This window comes from Marmota marmota, unplaced genomic scaffold, assembly GCF_001458135.2.
Source record: "Marmota marmota marmota unplaced genomic scaffold, marMar, whole genome shotgun sequence".
Taxonomy (NCBI): domain Eukaryota; kingdom Metazoa; phylum Chordata; class Mammalia; order Rodentia; family Sciuridae; genus Marmota; species Marmota marmota.
The window spans coordinates 27,588,358-27,609,134 of record NW_025999842.1 but is presented as its reverse complement, the minus strand read 5'-3'; the positions used below and the strand labels follow the sequence as shown (position 1 = coordinate 27,609,134).

Genomic DNA, 20,777 nt, shown 5'->3' with positions numbered 1-20,777 from the left:
CTCTCTCTCTCTCTCTCTCTCTCTCTCTCTCTCTCTCTCTCTCTCTCTCTAATAATAATAATAATCCCAGAGGTTCAGTCTTCAGAAGTCTCTCTCACAAGTCAGGCATGGTGGCACATGCCTGTGATTCCAGCAGCTCAGGAGACTGAGACAGGAGGATTGCAAGTTCAAAGCCAGCCTCAGCAAATCTTCAGAATGTTTTTCCTTTGTTTTCCTATTCTCTATTCTTACTCTAATCTTTATCATTTCCTTCCTTCTATTTGCTTTGAGTTTAATATGCCATTTTTCTAGTTTCCTAAGGTGAAAGTATAGGTTATTCATTTAAGGTTGTTCTTCTTACTTACCCTTACATTGCTTTACATTCTTTGCTGGAGATTGAACCCAAGACTTATGTGTGCTAGGCAAGCACTCCACCACTGAGTTACCTCCCCAATTCTTTTCTCCTTTTTAAAATATAGATAGTTACAGCTGTAAATAACCTTCTGAGCACTTCTTCAGCTGCTTGTATGGTTCTTTGAATCAGACATAATCTCGTAGTTGTTTCTACCAGATTATTAACTATCTGAGGAATTTCATTCTATTTATTTGGCACCGGGAGATTGAACTCAGGGGCACTTGACCGTTGAGCCACATCCCCAGGCCTATTTTGTATTTTATTTAGAGACAGGGTCTCCCTGAGTTGCTTAGGGCTTCACCAAGTTGCTGAGGCTGGCTTTAAACTCACAATCCTGCTGCCTCAGCGTCCTGAGCTACTGGGATTACAGGCGTGCACCACTGCACCAGTTCTGAGGAAATTTTTAAAAGGACCATTTGAGTTAGTTGATCTGAGGTTTAGGCCTCAAGACTTTATTAAAACTACCCAGGTTTGCCAAAACCATGTGAAAACTCATTGAGATGTATCCTTAATGTGTTATACCTCCTTTTAAAAACATTGTTTTAAGCTATCCAGGTAATTCTGAAACATAATTGAAGATCCACTGATATCTTTGAGTTCATTGGTAGGGTAAGAAGTAAAATGTCTAGTAGCTAGGAATAAAATTGTGACTTCTACTGTATGCTCAGCCTGGTTTTGAGCAACTTACATTAAAATTAGAGGGAAAATATGAGTGTCAGGGTAAGCAAATAGTAAATCTTACTTTTTTATGTTATAAAAGTTTTCATCATCTTAAAGTAATCATGTTGTCTGATTTATATTTAATTTCAGAATATAGCACTCTACTTCTGTGCAAATAAACCTAAAAAGCATTTTAAGTGACATCCAAAGTAAAACCTGTTTAGTCAGCTTTTTTGCTGCTGCAACCCAAAGACCTGACAAAAACAATTAGAGGAGGAAAACTTTATTTTGAGGCTCATAGCCTCAGAAATCTCAGTCTGTAGATGACTGATTCCATTCCTTGGGTCCTGAGATGAAACAGAACATCATTGCAGAAGTGCATGTGGAAGGAAAGCAGCGGGGAACATGGCACCAGGAAACAGGAAGAGGGAGGGAGTGGGTCGTGGTAATTGATCTAGTCAACAAGGACAAAATGTGTACTGTAAGGGCATGCACCCAATGACCTGCTTCCTCCAGCCATACCTTACCTGCCTATAGTTACCACCAAATTAATCCCTAACAGGAAATTAATACACTGATTAGGTTAAACCTCTCATAACCCGATCATTTCATCTCTAAACCTTATTTCATTCTCACATAGGAGCTTTGGTGGGGGGGTACATCTAATATCTAAATGATAACAACCTCTAAGGAATTTTTTTGTGTGTAATTTACCTCAGTAGGCAATCTCTTGTCCATATACTTCAGGCAGATTAACTGTAAGAATCACTAGCCTAGCTAGGGCACTGAGGCCATAGCTGATTGGTAGAGCACGTATTACCATGTGCGTGAGATCCTGGGTTCAATTCCCATTAAGTGGGAGAGGACAAACTAGGACCAACTGTTCTCTTAAACATACATGCATACAAGCCACATTTTGTAGGTTGTGCTTTTTTGGGGGGGGTACTGGGGGTTAAACTCTGGGGCAGTCTACTACTGAGGTGCATCATAGTCCCACCCATCCTTTTTATTTTTTGAAATAGGGTCTTGCTAATTGCTTAGGCTGGCTTCCAATTTGTAGTACTCCTTCCTTAACCTCCCAGATTGCTCAAATTACAGAGTACGCACGCCTGGTTTGTGGCTTTACTTTGGCAACTTCTCTTTTCTTTACTTTTTTTTTTTTTTTTTTTTTTTCNAGTCCCTTAACCTCCCTGACCACAATTTTTTTTTTTTTTTTTTTTTTTTTTTTTTTTCCTCTTTCAAAGATATTACTTCCTGGTGCTCCACAAAGATGCCTTAGCCAGACATTCAGGGCTCAGTTTTAACCTTTGGAGTTAGGTGCTAGGGATCAAACTAGGACCTCGCACATGCTAGGAGGCAAATATTCTACCACTGAGATTTATGCCCAGCTTTTCAAAATTATAGAAATGGTACTAATGTAAATTTCTGTGCACTGTTATCTTTTTGTTTAGTTTTTTTTTTTTTTTAATGTGGTGCTGGGGATCCAACCCAGTGACTTACATGTAGTAGGCAAGCCCTCTACCACTGAGCCACAAACCCAGCCCTCTTTTTGTATATGTGGAAATATTTGTAGGATTAATTTCTAGTGAAATTGTTGGCTCAAAAGATATGTGCATTTAAAGGAAACAATAATACGAAGAGCCTACAGAATGGGAGGAAATCTTTACCACCTGCACCACAAATATAGTATTAATCTGCAGTATATATAAAGAACTCAAAAAACTTAATACCAAAAAAACCCCCCACAAATAACCCAATCAATAAATGGACTAATGAACTGAACAGACACTTCACAAAGAGAATTACGATCATTCAACAAATATATGAAAAAATGCTCAACATTTTTAGCAGTTAGAGAAATGCAAATTTAAACTACACTGAGATTTTATTCGTCAGAATGGTAATTATCAAGAATACAAACAACAATAAATGTTGGCAAGGATGTGGGGGGAAAGGTACACTCATACATTGTTGGTGTGACTGCAAATTGGTACAACCACTACGGAAAGCAGTATGGAAATTCCTCGAACGTGGAATGGAACCACCATCTGACCCAGTTATCCCACTCCTTGACTTATACAGAAAGGACTTAAAATCAGCATACTACAGTGATTCAGCTACATCAATGTTTATTGAAGCTTAATTCATAATAGTTAAACTATTGGAATTAACCTAGGTGCCTATCAACAGATGAACAGATAAAGAAACTGGTATATGGAGAGGATGTGGGGAAAAAGGTACACTCATACACTGCTGGTGGGACTGCAAATTGTTGCAGCCAATATGGAAAGCAGAATGGAGAGTTCTTGAAAAATTGGGAATGATTTGACCCAGCTATTCCTCTCCTTGGTCTATACCCAAAGGACTTTAAAACAGCATACTACAGGGACACAGCCACATCAATGTTTATAGCAGCACAATTTACAATAGCTGAACTGTGGAGCCAGCCTAGATGCCCTTCAGTGGATGAATGAATTTTTAAAAAGTGGTAAAAATACACAATGGAATTTTACTCAGCGTTAAAAGAGAATAAAATCATGGCATTTGCAGGTAAATGGATGGAGTTGGAGAAGATAATGCTAAGTGAAGTTAGCCAATCCCCAAAAAAACAAATGCCAAATGTTTTCTCTGATATAAGGAGGCTGACTCATAGTGGGGTAGGGAGGGGGATCATGGGAGGATTAGATGAATACTAGATAGGGAAGAGGGGTGGGAGGGAAAGGGAGGGGCAGGAGATTAGCAAGGGCAGTGGAATGTGATGGACATCATTATCCAAAGTACATGTATGAAGACTCAAATTGGGTATCAACATACTTTATTATAAACAGATGAATAATTGTGGTATATATGTGTAGTAAGAATTGTAATGCAAATAAAAGTACATGTATTAAGGCATGAATTGGCGTGGACATACTCTGTATACAGAGATATAAAAAATTGTACTCTATGTGTGTAATAAGAACTGTAGTGCATTCCGCTGTCGTGTATTTAAAAAAAACAAAATCAATAAAACTAAAAATAAATAAATAAAAGAATAAAAATGACCAATAAAAAAGAAAGAAAGAACCTTAAACTCACAGAGAAAAAAGGAAGTTATAAAGAGTAGAATTCAATGGCATATTATACATAATATATAATAAAATATATTATACATGATACAATACTACATAATATATGTTATAATACTGTTATATTTTATATTACATATAATTTTATATGTGTATATGAGTGTATATAGATACACATAAAATCAGTGAAAACAAAAAGCTGGTTCTTTGATAAGATCAATAAAATGGATAACCTTCAGCTGGGCATATTAGAAAATAAAGTGACCTAAGTTATCAAAAAAAAAAAGAAACTGGTATATATACACAATGGAATGTTACTCAGCCATTAAAAAAAAATTATGGAGTTTGTCAGTAAATGGATGGGACTGGAGAATATCATGCTAAGTGAAATAAGCCAGTCCCCAAAAAACAAAGGCCAAATGCTTCTGATATGTCAACACTAATTTCACAACAGGGATGGGGGAATGGGGGATGAGAATAGAAGTACTTTGGATTAGAAAAGGGAAAATGAAGGGAATGGAGAGAGGTAATGGGAATAGGAAAGATAGTAGAATGAATCGAACATTACTATCCTTTATGCATATATGATTACATGACCAATGTAATTCTACATCATGTATAATCAGAAGAATGAAAAACTATACTCATTTGTATATAATATATTAAAATACACTCTGTTATCATGTATAACTAATTAGAACACATTTTTTAAAAATATGTGCATTTAAAAGAGTGGTAGATTCATCAATATGCTGTCCTTAAAAAAGTTGTACCAGTTTCCATTACCATTAGCAGGTTTTTTTATTTGTTGTTCTTTTTAGATGTACATGACAGTAGAGTGTGTTTTGACATATTTTATTTATATGTGTGTGTATGGGGGGGATATGAATACTGCTTACTCTAATTAGGATCACATTCTTGCAGTTGTACATGATATGGATTGTCACTGTCCTGTATTCCTATATGAACATGGGGAAGTTCTGTCTGATTGATTCTACTGTCTTTACTATTCCCATCCCTTCTCCCTTATCTTCCTTCCCCCTTGTCTAATTCACTGAATTTCTATTCTTACCCTCCCCACTAAACACTGGATATTACAATTTAAAAATAGATTATTATCATTTTAACTAATACTGCTTTTGTGAGTGAAATTGAACATTATTGTCCATTGGTTTTTTTTCTGTGTTCTCCTTATTTTGTTAGGTGTGTTTATTTCACTAGTTTCTATATTCTTTACATTTTTTTAATATTTATTTTTTAGTTGTAGTTAGACACCATACCTTTATTTAATTTTTCTATATTCTTTACATTTTTTAATATTTATTTTTTAGTTGTAGTTGGACACCATACCTTTATTTATTTTTATGTGGTGTCAAGGATCAAACCCAGGGCCTTGCATATGCTAGGCAAGCGCTCTACTGCTGAGCCACAACCCTGGCCCTATTCTTTACATTTTAATGAAGTTTTTTTGTTAAATGTTGTAAATATTTGTCTATAATTTGTCTTTCAACTTTGTTTGTGGTTAATGGGTTATTATTTATTTATTTTATTTTATTTATTTATTTTTTTGCTAGGGAGCTTTAGCTTCACACATGTTAGGCAAGTATTCTATCTTGAGCTATACCCTCAGCCTCTTGGTATTTTTAATCATGTAAATTCAGCTTTTTATATGCTTATCTTCTCACCTCCTTGGTATGTTATAAACTTCATGAGGGCTAGCACAACTTTTTATTAGTTATTGTAAACAATGTTCCCCCACCTTATCTATGCTATTGCCTTTTTATAGATGCTCAGTAAATAATAGTTGAGTCCTCCCCAAAACTGTAGGGGAAAAAAATATTCTTTTTGACACTCATATACTTTATAAGGATTAAAAAAATTAAAAGTGACCAACCACAAGAATTTGTAAACAGTGGTGATTGTTCAGAGATTGAAACAAAATGAGCAGTTTTTCATTTGTTTTTTTTTTAATCATGTAAGTTGAAATGACCTTATAATGATCAGGAAGACGTTTAATAGGCATACTTATTACTCTAAATGTAAAGAACAAATAATTAAGAATTTCTTTTTTCTTTTCTTTCTTTTTTTCTTTTTCTTTTTCTTTTTCTTTTTTTTGGTAGTGATGAGTTCAAATCCCAGAGCCTCATGCATGCTAGGCAAAGTTCTTTACCACTGAGCCAGAATTTCTTGATGTGACTTTATCAGAACTCTAAAGCACAAAAAGAAATCATAACCAACTGAGAAAACAAAATGATTTTTCTTTAACTGTGATTCTTTTTAAAAGTATACAATCTAGCCAACTACTAATCATAGAAAGGCAGCCCCTCCCCCATTAGAGTGAATCAGATATAATCTTGATTGTGTCAAAAGTTCAAAAGGGAAAATGGAAGGTAAAATGAGCCGAATTGGCACTCTTCCCTCAACATTGTACCTGTAAGCTTGATATGTTGTTTCAGAGATTAACTTTGTAGACTTCCGTACCCAGAAGTATGAAAATTCTTAGGGAACTCTTTTCACAAGCTTGATCTTAACATACTGAATAAAGAGAGCAGTTAATCCCTTTTGTAAAGTAATTTGAGAGAAGGGAATTCAAAATGTAAAATCTCACCTGCAGAAAATACTTAACTCTGTAAAGACCTTCCTATCTTTAGACACTTACAAAGACTTAGTATTTTAATGCGGAAGTATGAACTTGGTTAAAAAGCCAATGGGTGAAATTAGAGAGAAATAATCCAGTGCTTTCTTTTTTGGGAATTATCATTCTGCTCTCCAGGGGACCTAATTTTATTACTCTGAGGAATGAGAATACCTCTCTGTATAGCAAGCCAGCATCTCTAAATACAAGCTTGACTTTTAGTATAATGAGAGTCTTGTTAGATGCAATTTTGCTCTTAGTCATTAATACAATGAACAAATGTTGTGGTTACCTGGGAAAGAAAATTCAAGTGCTTTTAAACCTCTTGTGAGATTTGGTTTCATGCTTGAAACCTATACACCGTTGTACCCAATAGCATCCGTAGAAGATTCCAGGCTCTAAGGTGTACAACACAGAAGTTAATACACTTTGGAAAAAATTGACACCACTACAAAATGGATTTAAGGTCTTGAGTAAAAAGCTTTTCTTTTGCTGTATGACAACTATTTACTAGTGGCATCAAGTTTAACAAATGAGTAGATTTTTCTTAGGAGTGAATTTTTACAAGATATTGATGTCCCTCTCTATCCAAAATAAGAAGCCAGTCTTTCCTTCATTTGGCAATGAACTTTTTTCTTTTTAGTTATAAAATGGTTTAAAGTTCTTTAAGTTTAAAGACTGAATTTAAGACAGAATGTATTCTGAGAGAATACGTAGAATTAAATATTATTTTTGATAGAGTATGGCATTTATTGTGTTAAATCATTTATGTTTTCTACAAGCCTTGTGATAAGCACATTTAAAAATCTGTTCTTGATAATAAGTGGTGGTGTCCTACTGCTTCTTCTAATAGACCTTAATCATGAAACCATATTTTATTGGATTTGGTAGCATTTTTTTTTAAAAAAAGAATATAATAAAAATATAGGAATTTTTTCTTTTAAGTTTAGAAGTTGACAGAAGTGGCAACAACTAAGTAACTTTTGCAATCTTGTACAGAATATAGTCTCTAAAAAATTTGTTAATTTTAACTAATCTCATGAGCATTATGTTTTTAGTTCTTAAACTTGCTTTCTTCCAGGAACAACCTGAATCTAGGAGGCTGGTCTGCCAAATAGTGTAACTCTACTTTTAGTCTGATCAGGCTAACCCCTGAGCTTCATTCCCAGCTCTTAATTTCCTATTTGTTTTAGTTATTTAAAAAAAATTTTTTTCCTTCCTACTTGTGGTAAGAGAGGAGAGACATTGCAGCACTTTCCCTGTTCTTTTTTGGAATTTTTTAGAAACCCATTAAGAATAATTCTTTGTATTTCAAATGGGAGAAATAGAGAACAGAATGGTTTTCACCAGAGGTTGTGTATAGGGGAAGTGGACAAATAAATGGGAAACGATGGTCATCAAGTATAGTCACCGTTAGATGGGAAGAATAAATTCTGGTGTTCTGTTGCACAAGAGGTATTAATATTAAAGTATGTTCCAAAATACCTAAAATGGAGGATTTAACCATGATCTCACAACAAATATGATAAATATCTGAGGTGATGGATATGTTTATTTCGTAGATTTGATCATCCTACAATGTATACATGTATTAAAATGTCACTTTGTACCTCATACATCTATGTCAATTAAAATAAAACTTTAAAATAATGCTTATTCATTTCTTCTATTATGCAAGATCTAATCTAGTCCTAATAACAGAATACTTTGTATTTTATTTAAAAGTCTGTAAGGTGTTATTCCTCTTATGAGAACTATCTACTAAGCTAGGTAACAGTCAAATCAGCCTCCTCCCCCCACCGTTTTTCTTTTTTTTCCTTTTGCTGGTATTGGAGATTAAGCTCAGGGCCTCAAGCATACTAGGTAAGTGCTCTGCCATTGAGCTACATCCCTAACCCAGAGCTAACCTTTTTGCACCACCCCCCAATTAACATTTTTACCAAAATGATAGAAAAAAATATATTTATATATGTAAGTAACCCTCAAGCAGAATGATATCCAAAAGCATACGTGCAAAGGTACATTTTAAATGTTATATTCTCATATAAAGTATATACTTTTAAACAATTAGCAGAGTTTCATTGTAATCAAATGTTTTTTTGGTACCAGGGATGAACCCAGTGGTGCTTAACCACTGAGCCACATAACCTGACCCTTTTTATTTTTTGAGACAAGTCTCACTAAGTTGCTCTGGGCTTCACAAAATTGCTGAGGCTCACCTCAAACTTCCAGTCCTCCTGCCTCAGTCTCCTGAGCTTTTTGGGATTCAGGCATGTACCATCACACCCAGCCGTAATTAAAATGTTTTAATAAATCATTTGCTTATTTTAAGGTAACCCTGCTTGTCATATTATCAATTTGACAAGCATTGCTTCCCTCCCCCAGCTTTGAGGTCTCCTTAATGTGCTTCAACTTACAAGTGATTTTTTTGTTTGTTTGTTTCAGACAAATCTTCCTATTTTCAAGCTGAAGGAATCTACTGTTAGAAGAAGATACAGTGACTTTGAATGGCTGCGAAGTGAATTAGAGAGAGAGAGCAAGGTAAAAATTACCTGTAATGCTCCTTTGCAAAATATTTCAAGTTTTAATGTTCTTAGGAAAATTATCTTAATTAAAATGAGTAAAAGCAAACATGATTTTTTGTTTTCAAATGTTTCATCCTTTCAACCTTGTGCTATTTCATGGGAAATAGAGAAAGAGTCTTGTAACTTTTTCTCAGAACTCTTTTCTTATATACTTAAGTGGCCCAGTTGACACCTTTGCTGACTCACAGTTGAATAACACTTTTTAGAACCTTCTTGCTATTACTTTCTTCCTTCTCTAAGTCTATTCCATCTTCTCTGTTCCAAAAGTTTTGCTTCCTCAGTGCATCTCATGTCAGAGTATTTCCAATTTTATCCTACTCATCAATAATAATATTTTTTTCCCCCACAACACTGAGTGTTCTTGAACCCAGGGCCTTGTACATGCTAAGTAAGCACTCTACCACTGAATGGTCCCCAGTTCCCCCTGCGCCTTTTTAAATTTTGAAACAGGGTTTTGCTGAGTCCCAGACTGACCTTGAACTTGGAATTCTCCTGCCTTAGCCTCCTGAGTAGCTGGGATTACAGGTGTGTACCTGTGCACCTGGTGTGTTAGTCAGCTTTGTATTGCTCTGATCAAAGTCTGACAGTAACAACTTAGAGGAGGGAAAATTTTATTTTGATTTATGATTTCAGAGATTTAGTTCATGGTGAGTCAACCATTGCTTTTGGACCCAAGGTGAGGTTAGCACATTATGGCAGAAGGGCATGCCAGAGGAAACTGCTCAGGTCATGGCCACTGGGAAGTGGAGAGGGAAAGGGCCACAGGGAGAATACCCCCTTAGTGACCTACCTCTTCCAGCCAAGCCCCATCTGCCTACAGTTACCACTCAGTACATTCAAACTAGGGATGAATCGATTAGATTGCAGCTCTTGTGTTCATTTTACCTCTGAATATTTCTGGATTAACACAGGAGTTTTGGGGGACCTGGCTACATTTTTTAATTTTGGGAGACTTGGCTACATTTTTTTTTCATCACACATACATACATGCATACATATGTGGCAGAGTTTCATAAAACAATAATCTTTGCATGATACATGCTGATGTTCTTCAGGTTGGCTTTTTAAAATTTCTTTTTTTAAAAAAAATTGTTCATGAGAGTAGAATGTATCTTGACACATTATATATACGTGGAGTGTGACGTACTCTAATTGGGATCCTATTCTTGTGCTTGGAGGTGATGTGGAGTTTCACTTGTGTTGTATTCATCTATAAACACAGGAAAGTTCTGTCCGATTCATTCTACTCTGTTTCCTATTCCCATCTCCGCTCCCTTCCCTCCCTTCCCCTTTAACTAATCCACTGAACTTTTATGCTTCCCTCCCCCTACCCCCCATCACCATTGTGAGGTTGGCTTTTTAAATGGTGGTCATGATCCACTGATGGGCCACTACCTGCAGTTTGAGAATCACTTATTATATACCTTGTAGAATTGTCTGCTTAAAAGAAAATTTAGTGATTTGGGCTGCAAAATGGATTCAAGGGAACAAAGCCCACTCTGATGTCCTTCATTTCAACCTTACTTCAGAATGATATTAGAGGCGTGGAGTCATGGAAGGTCATGGTATGCTTAAAATGATGAAGAGTTAATTTTGTGATTAGAATGTAGTAAAGTGAGTGTGTTAGGAGTGCCAAGGTAGATTAAGTCTAGGTTATTCTGTTTTTCTAAAGCTTAATAAAACTAGAAAAGTGAAAGAAAAAACCTTAACCAGATAAATATGACTGGATACAGGAGCATTATGCACAAATATTAACATATTGGTAAAGGGAAGGCACAAAAAATAGTAAGATATATAGTATAATAGATGATAGTAGGCTGTAAAAAACAAAAGTTAAACTAGAGACCTGAAAAAAGGTAATATCGCCTAACTTTTACATATAAAAGTTGCACACACACATTCATAAAATCCAAATAGAAGTCTCAGTTGGAGTCCTTATAAACTTGGAGGTTTGTATATATGAACTTTAGGATCAGAATGCTCAAGATTAGATTAGTCACACTTTTTCTTTATCTGTTGAGAAAGTGTTTTACCAGGCATAAGAGCATATCTTAAAGAAATAGTAGTTAAGGAACTAGGGCTTTTAACTCAGTGGTAGAGCACTTGCCTAGCATGAGGGAGGCCTGGGTTCAGTTCAATAACTAACACCACCCTCAAAAAAGGTACTTAAAACTTTAGAGGCTGGGAATATCTCAGCGATAGAGCACTTGTTTACTATTCATGAGACCCTGAGTTCGATCCTCAGGCCATCCAAAAAATAAAAATAAAAAAACTTTCAATGGATATTATTGCTTTAGAATTGGATGTACAGATTAGCAGGCTCTAGTAGGATTTAAAAGCTGACGTGTTTTAATAGGAGATTTTAGTTCATAACAAAATTAACGTTGAGGGCTAGGACTATAGCTCAATGGTAGAACATGTGCTTAGTATGCACCAGATCCTAGGTTCAATCCCCAATATAAAAAAGTAAAACAAACCACCATTGCAGAAAAGAATTCGATAAATGGAGTTGAAACATCTGGCTCTTTGGAAATAAAAATGTATAACTCAACTACATACAAATTATAGATGTATAAAACAAAGTTGGGGCAATTCTGGGTATTGAAGAAATTTTTTTTTCCTCCAGTTTTTTTTTTTAATTTTAATTAGTTACACATGACAGTACAATGATCTTGATATATCATACATTTCAATCAGATGGGATATAATTTTCTCATTTTTCTAAGTGTACAGGTTACAGAATCACATTGGTCATGCAGTCACATATATACACACAGCAATAATAATGTCTATTTTATTCTGCTGTCCTTCCATTCCTCCCTTCCTCTCCCCTCCCCTCCCATTGAAGAAATTTTTAATGACCATTGAGAAGTAGTTTGTGATAGGCTCTGGCCTTTGCTTAACATTTGCTGAATGTATGTTTTGCCTTTTTTTTTTTTTTTTTTTTTTTAAGCAACAGCTTTATTGAAATAAGATTTACATCCTATACAATTCACTTTTTTTTGGCACTGGGGATTGAACCCAGGGACACTTAACCATTGAGCCACATCTCCAGCCCTTTTTAAAAATTTTTTTTAGACAGCCTCACTAAGTTGTTGAGGCTGGCTTTGAACTCACAATCCTCCTGGCTCAGCCTCCTAAACTACTGGGATTATAGGCATGTGCCACCAAACCCAGATCAATTTACCAATTTAAAATGTACAATTCTGGGTTTTTTTGTATATGCACAGAGTTGTACAACTTAACAACATAACTATTCCATTTTAGAACATTTTTTTCACCCTATAAAAGAAATTCTGGGCTAGTGTTGTAGCTCAGTGGTAGAGGATATAAGTAAATAAAATAAAGGTTCATTGACAACTAAAAAAAAATATTAAAAAAAAAAAATAGTTCCTACCAATTTTTCTCCAGCCCCTCCTCACCCAGCCCTAAGCAGTTATCAATCTATTTTCTCTAAGGGCTTAACCTATTCTAAACATGTCATATAAATGGAAACACAATATATGTCATCTCTTATGTCTGGCTTCTTTTACTTTCCGTGTTTTCAAGGTGTCAGTACTTCATTTCTTTGTATTACTAAATAATATCCTATTATATAGATACACTTCATGTATTCCATTCAATTTGTTGTGGAGCGTGCTCAAACTTGAACTTTGTGCTCATGAGACAAATAAGCACTCTTTCACTAAATACCAATCCCAGGGCTTTTTACATGAATATCAATCCTGGTATTAAGAAAAAATTGTGCATAGGTTGGCGATGTAGTTCAGTGGTAGAGTGCTTGCCTGCTACACATAAGACCCTGGGTTTGATCCCTAGCACCATGAAGAAAGGAAGGGAGAGAGGGAAGGAAAGGGAGAGAAAAATTTATACCCAAGTTTTTGTTTGTGAATATATTTTCATTTCTTTTGGGTATATATCTGGGATTGTGTTGTTGGGTCAGTTAACTTTTTAAAATTCTGAGGAACTACCAAGTTGTTTTCTGAAATAGTTGCACCAGTGTTTTTTGTTTTTGAGACAGGTTCTCACTGTGCTCAGTCTGGCCTCTCAACTCCTGGGATCAAATGATCCTCTCACCTGAGCCTCCCAAGTAACTGGAACTATTGGACCCAATACAGTTGCACAATTCACATTACCACCAGCAGTATTTGAGCATTGTACTTCTCTCCATACCCTCTTATTTATTTCTGTTATTATTGTTTATGAAGTGGTCTCTCACTGTGGTTTTGATTCTCTTGGATCACCTGTTCATGTACTTATCAGCCATTTATCTCTCTTCTTTGTATGTGGGCAGAGAGTGCAAGGGATTGAACCCAGGGTGTTTTACATGCTAGTCAGGTGCACTACCGCTGAGCTACATTCCCAACCATTTTTTAAAAAATATTTATTTAGTTGTGGGTGGAAACGATACCTTTATTTTATTTATATGTGGTGCTGAGGAATGAACCCAGTGCCTCACACATGCTAGGTGAACGCTCTACTGCTGAACCACAACTCCAGCCCCAAGAATAGGGGATTTGGGAGAAAGTTGACATGTTTTTAGCTTTAAGACATGGAAAAAATGGCACCAAATAGTAGTGGATGATAAGACATTGAAGAAACCACAGAGTTCTTATCTACCATATTGCAGGAAGAATATATAGATAACATTTTTTTTTTTTTTGAGACAATTTTGAATTCTGTGGTTTTCATTGCATGAAAGCATTTTCTTCTCCTGAAGTGTCTGAGAGGCATAACCTTTTATTTAAGAATCAAATAATTGAAGATTATTGCTTTTGTGTATCTGTGATTTGATAAGACTAAGAAAAGTGCTGTATCCAAATAGAGCTTTGGGACCTGTCTTTTTGGAACTACAGTGTGATGAGCTTTTTCTGCATTCATTTGTCTTGCCTCCAAAACATTGAGCTTTTTCAGAATATATATATATTTTTTTACTAATTCTCTTTACTTTTAAATTAGTTTGAGAATGGGACAGCTCTCATAATAAGGGTCTACTGTTTGACATGTTGTGTTTTATAAATTTTCACAACCTAATTAGCATGATCAAGAATTTACTTTCTTCATATTTTTTTAGGTTGTAGTTCCCCCACTCCCTGGGAAAGCATTTTTGCGTCAACTACCTTTTAGAGGAGATGATGGAATATTTGATGACAATTTTATAGAGGAAAGGAAGCAAGGGCTGGAGCAGTTTATAAACAAGTAAGTTCTCTCTGTTCTTTAGGGGGTGAGAGGGAGCTGTTTTGAGACTACTTGAGTTGACCACTTGTAACTTTAAATGTTAAGTTAAATCGTGATATTGCCTTTTCTTTTGATCATTTTCTAACTTTTTGTATCATTTAAACAAAGTAAAAGTATATGACAAGTTGACTATCATGTGATAAATATTAACACACTTGAGTGATTGAAATAAGTAGCTTTGTGTTGACCTAAGTTTTATATTTTCTTAATTTATGCAAATTACATTTAAAATTGCAGCATTTAAAAACATAGTTTTACTTATGATTCTTTCTGATTTGGGTATGTTCTAGAATGAACAATAAAACATACAATACGTTTGCAATCATTTTGTTTGATTGCAGAAGGAAGTGTTATCAACATGTCTTGTGTAAAGGTGTACATTTTTTATTTCCCTTAAAAAATGTTTTCTTTTGAAAATATAAAAAGACTTTAGGGTTGTCTTTTAGAAAATCTTGATAAGCTCAAATCATTATGTCTAGCATTTAATTTTACTCATCTTTGAAATAATAATTTTTTATTTTTTAAGAGATGGGGTATCACTGTTTTGCCCAGGCTGGCCCCAAATTGGGCTTAGATGATCCTTCTACCTTAGTCTCCTTTGTAGTTGGGACTACAGGCATGTGCTACCACACCCAGCTAAAATATAGTTACTTTTAAGAAGCCAAAGAAATAGAAAGATTATGCTAAGAAAGGGATCACTTTAATTATGAAAACATGGTTTTGTGAGCTTACATATTAATTTTTATCTTGTAATTTGAAGATCCATGAGTAGTAAACAAAAGAGAAAGGGTTACACAAAGCCTTTAACTTGGTTATCTATCATAGCACACAACCTTTACTTGTCTTATTATGAACATACTTTCTTTGGGGGAAGGCAATGCTATGTTAGATGTTTTTAAATTCTGAAATAGAATTCTAGTTACCCAGTCTGGTTTTGTGTTTAGCCTGTGATAGAAGACTTTAAAAGCAGTGAAAAAAGAAATGAGGAAAAAAGAAAAAACAAAACACCTGAACGTTGGTCCTGTTTCTTAGTATCGAGGCTTTTATTGAACTTCCCTGTATTTTTAACTCTAATCATGTATCTCTTTTTAAAATGGATTCTTAGAATCCAGTGATACATTTCACTTTTAATGTTAAAATTCATTTATTTCTTATGAATACACCAACTAGTACTTAAGAAGCCAATTGGATACACATTATGAGAAGCAGTACATAGTTAATCCAGTAAGAACTGTTTTCTAAATTGCTAATGTGAACCCAAGGAAAGAAAATACACTATTAGTTGACAAAGCATAGCTTTATGGGTAGTCCAGATTAATACTTACTTTTAGAAAATTTATATATATCTCAACCTCAAACTCCTGTTTTTATGAAATATTGGACTAAATTTGTATTTTTTTATTCCCAGGGTCGCTGGTCATCCTCTGGCACAGAATGAACGTTGTCTTCACATGTTTTTACAGGATGAGATCATAGATAAAAGCTATACTCCATCTAAAATAAGACATGCCTGAAATTTGGTGAGAAGAAGCAAAAATGTGACCATTAATGATTCGTATGCACCAGTGTGAAGAAGTTCTAAATAACTTTTAGCATGCTGCACAGAAACTGGTATAACATGCCTTCAGTATACTAACACTCATATGCTCTGTTTTGTTTTGGCAGTTGACAAGAAGTTAATTTGCTTTAGTGAAAATCCCTCATTCCAGCTTTTCTATATAAATAGCTTTTCTTGCTGTTTTAATGTGGTGCACACTATAGCCTCACAAACCTTCCCTTATAATCTGCAATATCCTAACTAAAGTTACTGACTTGGTCTTATTTGCACAGTTTTTGTGTCATGTTTGCTTCTTGAATCGGATTAACGACAATATTTCTCTTCTCCCCCTTTAAACTGTAATGTCACTTGATCTAATTTATGTGTAGGAGCACTACACCATTTGTTTCCAGTGCCGCACACAGAAGATACAGACTTGTGTGCAGAACGTATCTTCCTTCCAGTCTGTAATACCCTTCACATGGAAGATTAATGAGGGAAATCTTTATATTCTGTATAAAAACAAAATCAAATTTATATACTAAAATCATTTGTCTAAAAATTTAAGTTGTTTTCAAATAAAAATTAAAATGCATTTCTGATATGCACTGATTTGTGGTGCCTCTAGCTTTTCTTTTCTCCCTTATGGCTTTACATCGTAATTCACTTGTTGAGAGGGATTATTTACTAATTACACACTTCTCATTCCTGTAACTCCATTCCTCTTCAAACAGTGGTGATATCAAATATGCTATCCCCTTTTGAATGGGGTATTTTCTTTTAAACAACAAAAATGTGATGCCCTAGAAAAGCATTCCTTGACGCTTATTGAATCATTTATGAAGCACTTTGTGTTTGAGAAATGCTTTATAATCTCAAGTCATTCTTTAAAAGACCTTTTAAGATAAGTCAATACCATGCCTCCTGTTTCTCAGAATTTTTTCCCTAGTCCATCTGAGTGATTTGTTGGAACTTAGCAAGGGTGTAGTAAGTCAGCAGGTGCATGCTTTCTCTTTTATTAGGCTTGGGCTTGGGACACACTCTATCCTCTTTAAGGGAAAAGGGCCAGTGTTGTAGACTGACTTGTTTAAATGATAAGAGACTGTACAACACAGAACTCCTTGCTGTTTCTGGTTAGACCTTTGCAGCCAGAATGTTGTTTCTAGTGAGTCTGCACAATCTCTTAGTGTGTTTGGGGGACCCATCATGATCCCCAGTTAAATCCCAAGATAAGGACAGGTTGTCCTTCCACCCCAGATGCATCTCCTCTAGAGACAGGTCAGTACATTTAAGAGGAATTAAGTTTAGGTCTTGGGATCTATACCAAGCAATCTAGAAATCAGAGGAAGAAATCAGAGCTGCTTTATAAGGCCTTTTGTTGCTCAAACAGTATTTCATAATTCCATAAAATTGGTTATATAAGAAAATATATAACTAAACATGCAAATTTTATTTCAGTGTGTTAGAAAATTAAAATCAAATGCTGTCACTTTGGGATGTTCAGAACAGAGTAATGGTAGCTCTTCTAAACTAAGTAATTCCTCTGAAACATGGTTTTCAGCCAGGGTAATTTTATGACAATGCTCGGAGATATTTTGGTTGTCACAACTAGGAAATGCTACTGGAATCTAGGTGGATGAGAGATGCTGCTAAACTTCCTTCAGTGAAAAGCAGAAAAATGTCAGCAGTATGAAGGTTTCCACTTACTATGGAATTCTTTTGATTTTGTTTCTTAAAGATAAGGGAATAATGTTGAGGATGGTTGTAATGTCTTGCTTACTTTTAATCTCCACTACAATTTTCTCTAAGGGCAAGCATGCTCTTGACAAGCCGCAGGTTTTAAACTAGGGGAAAAGTTGTTTATTCCAGGTATAATTTTTTGCCTAATGCAAGAAGGTACTTTTTAATGTTGTCTCTTAGGGAACTGAGACCATGGTGATAATAAAAGTATACTGTTAGCCAACTGAAGTAAAAATGCAGGCACTCTTAATTCTAATCACAAAAGGAAGGGTTCTAGAAACCCTCAGGAGTCTTCCTAAGAGAACAGTACTTAAGTTGGCAGTGAGTTATGAAGGATTGGATAGGAAATAAACAAGATTTTCAGGCTTTATGTCTACTTAGAGATAGCCTTGTCTCACCTCCTGCCAGCTATAAATGGTGTTTAGGAGTAAATGTAAAATCTGTGGAATAACGGTATCTAAAATATGCAAAAGCTTTCTAATAGTTAACCTGATGGCAGTCACAGCCTATGCAGACAGCTAGTAGTAGCAGCAAATGGTACCACTAATCCTGTTGTCATAGTGTTTCAGGATTGTAATGTTTAGTTTCCTGCTTGGAAGTTCTGCCATCGTGACCCTCTACTAGTTTTATGACCTTGGGGAAGAGGGACTGAGGAAGGAGCATCTCTTTTATTACATCCTATGACTTTTCAACTTGGTCCTCTTGTTATGGGCTACTCTAGAGGAAAAGTCCTCAACCTGTTACCTCAACTTGCTTTGCCTGTTTTGTTATAGGGGTAGGAATCAATATGCCCAATGAAAGGAGAAGGCTGCTGTCCCCTGAGTCTTTACAGATAAAATGTGTTGGAGGTTTGGATGGACAGATAGAGAGCTTAGTATGCTGCCTGGTTTGTAGATTAAATGTTCAGTGGGTGCTAGTGGTGATTAGTACAATATGCAAGTGTTTGGACTGGGAACAGAGTTGGAAACTGTTTCAGGAGGGTAGAGAGTATCATTCTTTATTTTTTCTGCTGTGATCTCATAATAGAAGTCCCTTATGAAGTAGGTGATATTCTTGACAGATGAGAAGACAGGTTCTAAAAGCTCAAGGATGCGCTCAAGTTACCCAGGATGGAGTGATGCTGAATTTAGACTGAGTATGTTTTACTCAAAGGCCATGCCTTGGCATAGTGGACAGGGTGTGTGGCTCATTGCAGTTATTAAATGAATGAAAGAGGGAGTTTTCAGTAACATTTCCTGTGTCCTCTAGCTAGGCTCTACATGATTGAAAGAATGGATAGTTTTATTTTGTTTTTAAGTTTGAGTGCAAGTAGCTCTTTGGACATGAAGAGCTTGCTTATTGGAATATCTTATTTCCCTAAACATAGCATAATTACTCACTAAGACTGAGTCTATAGGCGTTTTTGTTTTTTTTTTAAACTTTCCAGGTAATGCTGAAACCGCCAGGTTAAGGTATTTAGCTAGGAAACTCTGATTTCCTGGAGTTTGGTCAGATTCAAACTTAGTTGACTACCTTAAAAAAGAAATCAGGAAATTGAGGGAAAAATGTCTTATCAGATCTTGAGGTGCTACATTTATAAATCTTGATTAACACTGAAGTTTCCTGTATTCTAACCTTGTAAAGGAATTAAGACTTTGATTCAGGGGCCAGGAAAATTAATTCAAAAAAGCAAAAAGGAAATTCAGAAATGCTCTTCACTGTCCGAGTGAGTGCCATAAATGGAAGTGACCCAATAAACTCAACCAGCAGCACTAAGCCCTTTAAATGTGCAAAGTTCTAACATAGCCAGGAGACGTCAAGCACCAGCCCTTTTTTCAAACACAGTCTTGTTAAGACCCTGTTGTGAAAAGGCTCTATATGGCTGTACTATTGTTTAGCTAAAGTACACAAGGCAAATGTGAGAACTATAAAGAACATGGAAATCCAGATGGAAGCAAGGAAATGGTTATTCAAAGTCAAACACTTCATATTTCAGCTCTATATGTAAGCAGCTGGAAAATGGTTACCCTTGTTCTTAAAACAAAATATAGCTTGGCAGGGGGTGTAGTTCAGTGGTAGAGTGCTTGCCTGGTATGTGCAAGACCCTGGGTTGGGTTCAAGCCCCAGCACTAAGAAAAAAGAAAAAGTTGGACAGACAAAAATCAATAACTTTTTTTGGATCCATCAAATTTTAGACCATTCTCCAAAATGGGGAGTGACAAGCTCATCTGAGAGAAGAAAACTCACATTGGCTTACTGGCAATAGAAGTCACTAGAGCCATAACCTGTTTAGAAACACTTTTCATGGTAATGATTTGATGGAGGCTAAGTGTGGACTAATGTAACTTTAAGAAATCCCTGGAGATTGTATTTTTAGAGTGGCCCCTACAGTAGTAAACTTCACTTCTAGGAACCCTATCAAAGTTTCACGTCTAGAGGTATCTTTTGTGACTCTGGCAAGGAGGATAAATTAGTTCAACCTCCATGGAGCAGAGGTGAGGGGCAATTTGCAATAATTATTAAAACTATAGCTGAGGGTTGGGGTTGTAGCTCAGTGGGAGAGCACTTGTCTAGCACCTGTGAGACACTGGGTTCAGACCTCAGCACCACATAATCATTGTGAAACAACACCCAGAACCCCCTTTACAGAGGTCTACTCTCTAGGGTAAAACATAGCCAGAGCCTTATCCCTGTTAGGAAAAGGGCAATCCCACTCCAGCTTTACACTAGTCTTCCTTCCTGTCTGACCTAAGGGAAAAAATAGTCAGCAGAGATCAGGACTTCAAGGAAATAGATCGGAAATGCTGCAGCCAGGGATGGGAGGATAGAAAAGCTGTACCACTGGAGGAATAATTGGATAGATCATAGACCCACTGAAATACAGATTTAATCTGGAGTTTATGGAATACCTCCCTCCACTGCCACAATACCAATGGATTCC

At 35.7% G+C, this 20,777-nt stretch overlaps 1 protein-coding gene across 1 annotated transcript in view; it reads left to right on the top strand.

Annotated features, from left to right (window-relative positions):
- Nucleotides 1–16,729, top strand: part of Snx3 (sorting nexin 3) — a 47,750-nt gene extending 31,021 nt beyond the window's left edge. Inside the window, exons 2-4 of the mRNA XM_015499916.2 lie at nucleotides 9,203–9,298; nucleotides 14,417–14,541; nucleotides 15,989–16,729. Coding sequence (XP_015355402.1) covers nucleotides 9,203–9,298; nucleotides 14,417–14,541; nucleotides 15,989–16,094 — 327 coding nt within the window. The 3' untranslated portion in view covers nucleotides 16,095–16,729. The remainder of the gene's footprint in view (nucleotides 1–9,202; nucleotides 9,299–14,416; nucleotides 14,542–15,988) is intronic.
- Nucleotides 16,730–20,777: the final 4,048 nt, after the last annotated feature.